Source organism: Varanus komodoensis, unplaced genomic scaffold (genome assembly GCF_004798865.1).
Source record: "Varanus komodoensis strain SLA01 unplaced genomic scaffold, ASM479886v1 scaffold26, whole genome shotgun sequence".
Lineage (NCBI taxonomy): Eukaryota > Metazoa > Chordata > Lepidosauria > Squamata > Varanidae > Varanus > Varanus komodoensis.
The window spans coordinates 2,705,984-2,717,710 of NW_025335684.1; the positions used below are offsets into that span (position 1 = coordinate 2,705,984).

An 11,727-nucleotide genomic window follows, 5' to 3' on the forward strand; every position below is an offset into this window, starting at 1 on the left:
GCTCACTTAGCAATGTCTTCACCCAGGATGCAGAACGTCTTCCAGGCTGAGGGCCAAATTCCATTTTGAAGTTCTCGGGGGCCACATTCTAGTAGTAGGCAGAGCCAGAGACCAAAAGGGACTGGACAAAAGGCAAAGGGGAGAGGGAGAAAAATGGTAGCGTGTTTTTAGCTTCAAGCCCCTCCTGTCAGTAACCAAAGCTTAGCGTCAACATTTGAGCATGTGGCAAAGAGGGAATTTGTGCACCAGAGCTGTGGGAACAACCAGACAATCAGCAGTGTGCTCCTACTTTGGTTTCAGTGTGCTCTCGGTGGCACATGGTTTATCGTTTTGCTTGTGGTTCTGACTCAGTGCTCAATAAACCCATATCTGGGTTAAAGACACAGAGGCGACACAGAGGTGGGTCGGGTTATCCTTGGAAGCTGAACTCCATGGCTGTGGGTTGCCCCCACTGTGAAGCACGGTGGGTTTTTTCCTGTGCCCCTGCTTTCTTCCTTCACCAGCCATCCCGGCGGGGAAAGTAGACCGTGTGGAACGGGTGCTTTCAGCCGGTGCCCGAGCACTGTGGGAGTGTTGCCCCTGTGGCTTCTTCTAATGCCACCCACCCACCCGTCAGCATTTGACCAGCACGCAGAAAGTGTGGCCTTCTCCCCTCTTTCTTGCAGTCCCTTCCTCCAACAGCTGGAACCCCGTCTCTTCTTGGGCCTTGCGTCTTGGCCACGTGGAGCAGAAAGAAGCACATACCACACTTTGGGGCACTGGGAATGTTCACAAACATTCCATGACACCCCCGTAGCGCCGCTTGTGTTCAGGGAGGTCCCGTTTCCATCTGCTGAACCCAGAGCCTGCACAGCCGAGTTCCGTGGAAGTTGCAAAACGTGTTGCTGACTTGGACCGCCAATTATTCCCTTTGGTTGGATTTATTTGGGTTGTTGGGGGGGGGGGCAAATCAGAAAGGGCACGAGGTTTCCTGGAGGTCGCTATGCTCTGCCCTTCATTTACCATTTCACCCACCTCTGTTTGTCCGTCACACGCATTGCAACAGCTGACCCAAACCTTGGCTATGGGTTCAAAGGCAGATACGCAGATGCCCTCAGCCGCCCACCCCCTCCTTCTGCAACAGTTGGTCATGAAGTTCCCAAGGACTCTTTGGAGAGCAAGTGGGCGAAGGGCATCCTTCTCTCCTGCCCACCCCCGCCCCCAGTTGTGTTTTCCTGCTGCCATTCTGGAGGTGAGAATATAATTCACATCAGAAGAGTTAGTGGGCTGAAAATGAATTGGTGGAATCAATCCAGAGGGTATAAATGAATTAGCATGTAAATGAGGACACTTGCTCGACATAGTTTCGTATTGCCTGCAGCTGTAAATAATTCCAGGGTTGGAATCAAATGATGCAAACAACTTCATTTTGATGCTTCCTTCCCTCCACCCACCCAGCCTCTCTTCCACTCAGGAGCACCTGTAGCAACGAGCCATGGATCCGCCTTTTGGGGAGCAGGAGGTTGCCAGGGATCTACATTCTAGGTGGATCAAAGAAGGATCCATCCTCCCCGCCCCTCCTGTTCCTCCCACGTTCCTCCCACATGGCAGCACAATTTGCGAAGTCGCCTGCAGCTTTCCCTCACACCTCTGCTCGCCCAGGCACATTCCCCCTCACGGAGCCCACTTAAGACCGGACAAGGTGTTCCACTGGTGTCAAGCGATCTTCACGAGGCTGCCCTGGATCTCAGGGAAGACTTCAGCCAAGGACAAAGAAGGAACGCCTGTGCAGAAAAGGGTCAGTGCAAGATACAGGCCTCTTAAGTGGGCTCACACAATTACTGATCCTTGTTGTTGCTGCTGCTGTTGATTTGGTTTCATTTCTGTACCGCCCAATATCCGAAGCACTTTAGTGGGTTTACATTGATCTGCGACCCAGACCCATTGATCTGTGTCTAAGGGTTGTGGTGCCTGGGATGAGGGAAGGGCACTTTGCCCATGTTTATAGATAGTCTCCCCTGTATGATCACGGCGTGTGTTCTGGAGCTGACCTTAGCACAAATGCATGGGGACAAATAAGGAGATGCCGAGGTCCCATAACACAAACTCTGCCCCTCGGCCTGTTCCAGGCAGCAACCGCCAGTCCTTCCTGTCTCCTGTTAGCTGATCCTTTTCCCAACGCAGGGCAGGATGGACCCTTCTGCTCAGCCATGGAGCTATGCTCCCTCTTGAGACGTTGCGGTCAGGCTGGGCCGGAGCTGCAAACTTATGACGGAAACCCCGAGCAGGCCCATTTAGAGCAAGAGGATATGTCCCAGAAGGCACCTTGCTTGGGACTCGAGTAGCTACCCAACAGCACTGCAAGGAAGAAAAGGCAGCTCTTTCAGGACCTGGGACAGCGCCCGGGTCAGCAGAGAAGTTGCTCTAGCCCTGGCCCACAAAGCCTCCTTCAACAAGGGGGACGGATTCCATTTCAGAGGGCTGCGTTCCAGCCGTGGGCCGGACTAAAGGCAAAAGGGGTGTGGCCAAAACCCCGAGATGCTCGCCTCTTTTAGCTTACTAACACCGCATTGCATTTGTACTGCTCCTTTCTTTCTTTTGCAAGAAACTCAAGGCAGTTTACAAAGTTCTTTTCCCCCTCTCTATCTCATCCTCTTCACAACAACCCTGTGAGGTAGGTTAGGCTGAGAGGCAGCAACTGGCCAAAGATACCCAATGGGATTCATGGCTGAGTGGGGCCTAGAACCGGCGTCTCAGGCGTCCCTGTTCAACATTATCGCCAGCACTCCACACTGCTAGTAGCTCAACCTCCGGAGAGACATTTCGGCCTTTTAGAAAGTGGGAAAGGCTGCGCAAGAGCAGGGGGCCAAAGAATGACCAATGGCGGGAAGAACGGGCCTGGAGAAGGGCCATGGGCATTTAGACATGCTTGAAAGCCCGGACTTCGCCTCCCAGCTCAAAGCTGTAGCAACAGGGTTCCGGAATTAAGCCGACTATTTCTCTCCTTTTCCTGGCAAGTCATGCGAGTGGAAGGGTGGGACGGAGGAACCAAAGGCATGTCAAAAGGGGTTGGCATTCTTGGGATCGGAGGGCAAGGGTGTATTTACTTCCCTAAGTGTGCAAGGAGGCCAAGTGGTCCTTCATCTCCCTCCCCATTTTTTAAACTTCTGAACTCAACGCAGCACCTTCTGTTTTTCTTGTCTTTCAGACCATGCCCATCTGATGACACGCAGTCACATCAGCAGTGGTGTAGTGGACCCGGGGCCCGCAGGGACGCTACCTCCAGCCCTTCTCACTAGCTGGGACTCCCTAACCCTGCTCAAGCTTCCTCTGAGTTTGGCTGCAAACTTCATAGCAGCTGGCAAGGAATGGAAAGCAGCAGCCAATGTCCAGCAGCAGCCGATGTCCTACGAAGCATCATGGGCCGGCTTGCTCAGCTACGGCAATGACGATCCATTTCCTTGACCAAAGACCTCCTCCCAGGGGAACAGAAATGGTTCCTGCCTGTGGATCAACCCAGCCTCCGAACTCCGAGACTCTCCTTGAGGTTCTGGCTGTCATGATATGAGGCCACTCTTCTCCCACATTGTCACTGGCCAGCCCCACACAGCTAAGTGGGGCCAAAGCGTGGGCTGTCCTTGTGCTGAACAGTCCTGGAGCCTTCAGCGGCTCCCTGCAGGTCCTCCCACGGCCTTTCCCGGGGCCATTCCCACTGGGAAGGCTGGGTGTTGCAGTCCAAACCAGCTGGAAGGCATAAGGCCAGGGAAAACCACACCAGAGTTAGAGATGCCCCAGGAAGTCGCACCCAAACTCATGTCCCGTGGGCAGGTCCTTGGTCCCCTGCATCTCCCCACCCTCCCGTGCTTTCCCTTTTCCTTCTTCCCCTGGAACTCTCTCGGTTGTGACACTGACGGATGCTGTCTTGCTCCTTTCATCAGGCTGCAGTTTCGGGTTCCGTGCAAACCAGATCTCCCAGGTGAACCGGGAGCACTGATTAAGACAGATTGAGTAGCAGTGAGTCCATTAAATTGTTAATAAAGGATATTACACCCCCTGCACCCCCTATCTTAATCGGCAACTACGCTGACACCTTATAAAAGTACATTAGGGCCTAATCCAATTGCAAGGCCAGGCAGCCAAGGCATCGCCTCCCCACCCGAAATTGAAATTATATCCTATTCCTCATTTCTTAAATTAAAAAGCCGAACCCTTTCAGTTTGCTCTCATAGGCTTGTGTAAAACTTAATCAGTGGCTTTAACGATGTTGTTCTGGGTTTTTCCTCCCGCAATATGGACTGTTTCAGCTCTCATTTATTTACAAAGGAGAACTTCCTGGTAGGAGAAGTGATTCAATTTGCAGGCGGATACATCAAGCACTTAAGGATTTCGCTCAGGATTGATTGATTATTTATCGTGTTATCTTGCCTGAAGCCGTCTGATATGGCTTTGCTCTCGCTATCTCTCTTTCCACCTAATGCTCTTCCTTTCAGTATCTTTCTCCCTGCCAAAGTGCTCTAAGGCCTTTCTCTGTGCGCGTGTGACAGGAGAAGGAAGATGTCGGGAAATCTCCAACCTTCTGCTGCCTGTGTGGGGAATAGAGACGTTGGCACCACCGCAACGCGCAAACACACCAGCTGAATGAAACGAAATGCCATGACACGACATGGAATGGAATGGACACGCTTCTGTCCCTTGGACCCGCTCTGTGCCAAGGGTGGGCAAGCCTCAGACCCGCGGGCTTCTTTCCTCTTCCTACTAGTGGAAATCGCAACAAAGCGTCGGGGTGGCTCACAACGGGAACAAAATTATCCAATAAAAAAATTAAAACCCGGTGCATCTCGGCTTAAAAAAAATTTAGAATCCTACAAATAAGTTCACAGCCCGAAAGCTACCCTGGTCACCCTTTCTGCCCAAAACATTTATTCACTGAGGAGACGCAAGGAATGCTTGTCGGATTTGCAGATGACACAAAACTGGGTGGGATGGCGAATACCATCCCTGGAAGACAGAAGCAAAATTCAGAGAGATCTGGACAGGTCGGAGGGCTGGGCGGAAAGCAACAGAACGAGATTTACTAAGGGCAAATGCCAAGTGGAAAAGGGACCCAGATTCACTGCCACAAGCTGAGAGATTCTTGACTCAGCTGTACTGCAAGTGAGAAGGACCTTTGCCGTCATCCCAAAGCGCAGGGCATGGAACAACGGGCTCAAGTTACAAGAAGACAAATTCCGGCTAGGCTTCAGGAAAAACTTGGAACAATTTGAAAATGGAACCCAAGACCTAGGGAGGGGGCGGGCTCTCCCACTCTGGAGGCATTCAAGATGCAGCAGGATCTGAGAGAGACGCTTCGGCTTAACAGTCCTGCACTGAGCAGGAGCTGGGCAGGAAGGCCTTCATGGACCCTGCCAGCCCTTCTGTGATACTGAGATCGCTTTGGCCATCACTGTGCAGTATTGTCAGTTTGGGTACAATCCTGCACATGCTTAGACAGAAAAAAGAAAACCTGATCCTCAGAATTGCCTAGCCAGTGGTAGAGCTTTTTTTCCATCTAAGCGTCCATCTCACCACAGATTTTTACAATACTTCTAGAAAAGACTCTCCTTGCAACATAGAAATGTTTATAAATGTTTGCAAAATGCTCGTAAAAATAAATACCACTTTATCCTGTACACCAGGAGCATTTAGCTCTTGCAGTTTTGTTTTGCTTCTTGTTTTTTAGCAGCCACATAATGCTGCTTGGTTTGGTTACATACAGATCTGGGAGTGTGATACAGATTTTGCTCAGCAAAAGTTCTATCCCAGAGAAGGAAGGAGAACTGAATGACTAACCTTCTGCAATCTGAGCATGGCATTCACAAAGATGCTGGAAAATGGGAAGATTCACACCTTGCATGTTTACCTTCCGTCCAAATAAGCAGAAAGCCGGGGCAGCTCAGAGGTGTCACCCCAGCAAATGACTTGCCAAAGAGGGCAAGTCAAATAATGAGGGAGATAACTGCCTGGCCTTATGAGGATCCTGAGTTAATTTTATTTGTATGCAGGAAAATAAACTGTTTGGATGCAAGGGTTTGCTGGCTAAATCAGTAATGCATAAGTTAATAAACAAACCTCGCATGCAAAGTGAGACCGACTTCTGCACAAATATTGAGAACTGGGCTGCATAGTTACATGCGTCTACCTCTGATCAAACAGGCCGGGGAATAGCATCTGTGTTTCTCTAGCTGGGCACCCTAAAACACTTAAGGTGCTCTCCGATGCGAGTTTAGACAGAAAAAAGGCCTACAATTCCCAGAATGCAACTTACTGAGTTGGGTCCAGATTTGCTGCTAAACAGAGTGGGCCCATTGAAGTCAGTGAGGGTTGAATGAGCCATAAGCAATTTAAGCCCCATTGATTTCAATGGAACTAGTCCATGTATACATACATCTGGGTGCAACCAGTGAATTCAAAGCTCTTTGCCAGCAATGGAAGACACTGTGACTTATGCAGTTAATTGGTTTGATGTGCCTCGGATCCCAGCTCCCTGGATGAGCAGAGTCTAGCGATGGTGACCCATGCTCTGGTACCCTCCCAATTGGACTATTGTAACACGCTCTACGTGGGGCTGCCCTTGAAGACGGCCCAGATACTTCCATTGGTTCAGGGTAGAGAAGGCAGGTTGCCAGCAGATACACGCATACAACACCAGTCCTGCACCACCTGTGCTGGCTTCCAATTGAACTCCAGGCAGAAGTTAAGGTGCTGGTGATGCCTTAGGTAAAGGTTTCCCCTTGACATTAAGTCCTGTCATGCCTGACTCTCGGGGGTGCTGCTCCTCTCCGTTTCCTAGCTGAGGGAGCCAGCGCTTGTCCGCAGACGGTCTCCGTGGTCGTGTGGCCGGCATGACTAAACACCAAGGTGCACAGAACGCTGTTACCTGCCCACTGAAGTGGCACCTTTTCATCTACCTGCATTTGCATGCTTTCGAACTGCAAGGTTGGCAGGAGCTGGGATGGAGCAATGGGAACTCACCCCGTTGGGCAGATTTGAACCGGCGACCTTTCGATCTACCAGCACAGCAGCACAGCGGTTTAAACCACTGCGCCACCTGCAGTCCCAGTGATGCCTTATAAAGCCCTAAATGGCTTAGGACCTGGGTTTTGAAGGAGCGCCTCCTTCCGTACATACCTGCCCGGCCCCTAAGATCAGAAGCGGAGGTCCTTCTTTGGGAGCCCCCTTTGAAGGAGATCAGAAGAGTGGCTACCCGGAGGAGGGCCTTCTCGGTGGTGGCGCCTGGCCATGGAATGGGCTCCCAAGAGAGGTGTGCCTGATGCTGATGCTTTTTCTTTTCAGTACCAGGCCAAAACCTTTTTATTCCCCATTATTTTAAATGTTAATACTGCTTTAGGGCTGGGTTTTATTTACTGTATGTTTTGATGCTGTAATTTATTGTATTTGATTGTATTACTGCCCTAAGACATAGTGCAGAGTGGGGTATAAAAGCTTTAAACAAACAAACTTTTCTCCCTTTTTCACTTTTGCACCCTCTCCAGGTTTGACTGAATTTTTAAGAATAGCTTCCTATTTCTAATCAGAGATGTGGTTTTAAAAACAAAAAGAATTCCAAGGCTGGCAGCGGCACAGAGAACAACATTATTCATCAAATTAATTCCACAGAATGCAAGGGAACTGGGAAACCACCAGATTCTTCCAATTGAGATGTCAAGCAATATTTGGGCATCAAAAATCTGTTGTAGAAGAGAGCCAAATGTCTGACTAATGTGATTTTTTTCTAATAAATTCAGGCATCTAAGACAAATGTTCAATATTTACAGGGATGCTTGGAAAAGGAGAATGGGAAGCAGTTGCATTTAAATTTTGACATTACAACATTAAACCCGGGTTCAAATTACCATGAAAAGGTTTTCAACAAACTACTTGAGGTGGTGTGATCGATCTGAAAAGTGGTGGAGTCGCCTTTGCTGGAAGTATTTAAGCTGAAGTTGGACAGGGAATTCTCAAGAATGCTGTAGCCATTGTTGCATTATCAAGCGTCTGTTTTAACTTGGCTAAAAGAATGGGTAACGTTGCGAAATAAGAGAATTTTGTATCTTGAAGGTCATGACTTGCAGATAGGATGGCACGCTTATATGTGGTATGAAAAAGCTAAGTCACATGGGTCCTTCCTGAGTCATTTTATTAGAAGATCTTTAATGTCAGTGTGGGAAAAACTAAAGCTAAAACTGTATAATAAGTTACCAAGATGGCTTTCACCTATGGAAGCTTTTGTACATCCAAATGTATTGAACTTTGAAAAGATCATAAGATATGGCGATATCCTGGATCAGGATGGTGGCCTGAAACTGGAGCAAGAAATACAAGAACAGGGACTTAATATTTCCTGGTGGTATAAGGTGCAGATGCAATCAAGATATGAGAAGGATTGTAAAACATGGGGGTTCTATAGAGACCTAACAGAATTTGATCAAGTGATGCTTAAAACAGATGAGAAAATTATTAAAAGACTATATGCTTTTTTACTTGACAGGAGAACAGGTTAAGGAAACTATGATAACATGGGCACAAAACTTTGGATTTAATGTTGAACTGGAAAAGTGGCAAAAACTATGGGAAAGAAGAATGCCGGAGCCACATCGTACGTCGAGCAGATGGTTGCATTAGAAGGTCTTCAAAGGCCCTTCCAGTTCTAAAATCCTGATTCTGTGGCAAACCGTGGTGCTGGAGGACAGTCTTGGGACCACCCCAGAAAGACGAGCAAGGGGGTCCTGAAGCCGATCCAGACAAAACTTGCCCTGGAGACAAAATGTCAAAACTGAGGCTGCCGTACTTGATGAGAAAGGCAGACTCACCGGAGAAGACTATCGGCCTAGACAGAACAAGAGGAAGAGCAACCATGAGATAGACCGAGTCCCTCAAGGAAGCCACTGCCTTGAGTTGGCAAGAGCTGAGCCGGGTGGTCAAGGAGAGGATGTTCTGGAGAGCATTCCCACATGAGCCCACCAGAAGTTGGAGATCACGCAACCACAAAACGGCAAGCCATCCACTCCTCTTCCACCCCAGTGTAATCTGAATGTTTGATTTCTCTGCCCCTTTTCTTTCTGGACAACAAAATGTAAACAAAGCGAAATCATCAGTATTTATTAATTTCCTATTAGATGGGCATGTGCAAAAAAGAGAGAGAGAGAGAGAGAGCGCGCGAGCAATTATTCCCTAATTTCTGATTTGTTGACAGACGGCCACACTGTAATCTCAAGAAACATGCCGTGTTAAAAATACTTTCGGTAAAACAGTGGATTATGGGGCTTTTGACATGCTACTCAAATGCCAAAACTGACAGAATTCGGAGAGTTAAGAGACAGAAGACAAAAGGCAGAATAAAACTGTTAAAATGTGGCACTCATTTATCAACTCTGGAAAGACTGCGTTTGATATCAATTCGTCAACAATGGCATAAATATTTATAAAGATTTTCCAGTTCTGTAATTTCAGCTCAAGTCCATTCTGGGTTTTGAACAGCAAAGCACAGCTGGCAGTTCTGAGGGACAGAAAAACCTGGACTGGTTTGCCTGTAATTTATGGAGGTGCAGGGAGGCAGTGTGGCAGATAAATAGATCTGGGAGGAACAAAGTGAAGAACTTGTAAGTCATGGGGGTTTGGATCCAGATGTGTGCCGGATGAGGTGTGCTGGTGGAGGTGGACTTCCCGATCTCCCGCAACTGGACCTGTGACGGAACCGAAGATGTCACACAGAAGGTTAGGGGAGGGCTGAATGGATAACTGTGGCATCCAAAGGGGAGAGCATATCCCCCCAGAACTGGCCGTGGGGCCTTATGCACACTCTCCCTTATTCCCACTGAATGGAAGGCAGATTCTGGCCCACTGATTTCAAGGGGAGGATTTAGAGAGCAACCCCATACGCTGGCCAGGGGAGGGGGACCAGCCTGCTGATCCAGAAAGCAAATCCAACCTTCCAGGTTTCCATTCTCTGTATGAGCAGGATCTGGGATCTTGCGGGAAGAGCTGGCCTCCTCAATTGTTGAACTAAGCATCTTTAGGGCAGAAATGGAGCGGGGTTTCTGCCCCCCAAAACTTTGCCACTCCGTCTTTTTCTGCATGGCACACTGAGGCCGGGGGGAGATGGGAGGGAAAGCAAGGGTTTCTGCAAGCCATATGCCTGGGCAGTGAAACAGGCAACAAGGAACGCAGCGACAAGCTTGGCCTGTGGATGGCACGGAAAGCATCCGTAAACTAAGCCACGAACCCAACTGGGAGAAGCAGCTCAGCAAGGTACGCCAGTTGGTATTTTGATTTTGTAGGAAAGCAATATTGTGACGGTTCCGCTAACACTTCCTTCGGAGATGCAATGGAGGGTTAATGACAGCATGGAAGATGTTACAGATCTGAGAAGGAGATGGGGGGAGGGGGCTGGTAAGAGGGGAGGGACATTTGGCAAAGGAGGCTGAGAGGAACTCCTCGACAGGGACGGGTGAGAAATTAGTCCAGGACCAAATTTGCACTTGCAGACGCTTCACACAAAGCGGGATGTGCTTCTACAGTGCCATTAACACTTCTCTGGATTTGGCGGTGCAGCGTTCGCATGAAAAACATGCATTCAAATGCACAGAATGGGACAAAGTACACAGAAAAATGCATTCTATTCAGGGGACCCATCGACCGAGCAAGAAAATGCTTGCACGTTTTCATGCAGCCTTTTCAAAAAAGCAAATGAGGCAGAATGTGTGAAGTGAAGAAGTAGCTGTAGGCCAGCAAAAATGGGAACCGAAGGATTGAACTGGGCAGGGTTCCATGTACCCTCCTCAATGGAAGACATCCCTGTAGAAGGACATTTATTGGCCAGGAAATGCGCACTGGTGGATCCCAAGCACCTTTGTCCTCCAGGCCACCTTGAGTCTCTCCATTCTCTCTTTTTCAGCTCGTCCTTGGGGAGAGATCATGAGATCAGGAACAAGGACAGAAATTCTGGAGCGTGCGGTGCACAGAGGTTGCTATGGATCCACATGAGCTATGGCAGCCACCACATCGGAGCACAATGCGATGCCCACAAACGCGTTCCACAGAAAAGGATCATATACCCCAGCCCTGCATCTCTGGCTCCCCAGACAGTCTGTGACCGCCATCCTCACCAGTCCAGAGGGCTCATAATTGGAGCTGACGGGAGCCGTTGCTCAGCAAACACCGTGGGACCCAAAGGACATGCTAACTTGGAGCTGCTCCCTTTTGGGGGAAGAGAGCAAACTGCTCTGTTACACCAGGGATGAGGAATATTTAGCTCTCAAGATCATCTTGGAGGGTACTCCAATCAAGCCTAGCCGGGCAGACAAATAATCCAAGGATAGGCTGGACATGCACATGGTGGGCATGACGTGAGCGGATCCGTCTGGAGCCGGGGGTCAGACTAGATGGCCTGGGATGCCCTTGCTCTGTTTCTAAGTTTCTGTAATGAGGGAGGGCCCAGCACCCAGGCCAGCATCAGCAGAGCCTGCACAGCAAATGAAAATGCGCTTGCAAGGACCCGTTCACTTTCTGTTTTTCTCCACTCCCCATTTTTCCAATCTTAAGATAGGTTCAATGCTTGAAAATGCAATCTTAAGATTGCTTCAGTGCAACGAACCCCGTATTCATTCTGCATGCATCTCTCCTAAACGCTGCCCTCTCGTAATGCACGTTTGCCTAATATATACATTTTGGCAAGCGATTTTCATCCCAGGAAGCATCTCTCAGCATTAC

General features: G+C 49.0%; 1 protein-coding gene across 1 annotated transcript in view; it reads left to right on the top strand.

Moving 5' to 3' along the window:
• UNCX (UNC homeobox) overlaps nucleotides 1–3,444 on the top strand; it is a 192,188-nt gene extending 188,744 nt beyond the window's left edge. The window contains exon 2 of the mRNA XM_044433652.1: nucleotides 3,188–3,444. Coding sequence (XP_044289587.1) covers nucleotides 3,188–3,444 — 257 coding nt within the window. The remainder of the gene's footprint in view (nucleotides 1–3,187) is intronic.
• The last annotated feature ends 8,283 nt before the right edge of the window (nucleotides 3,445–11,727 follow it).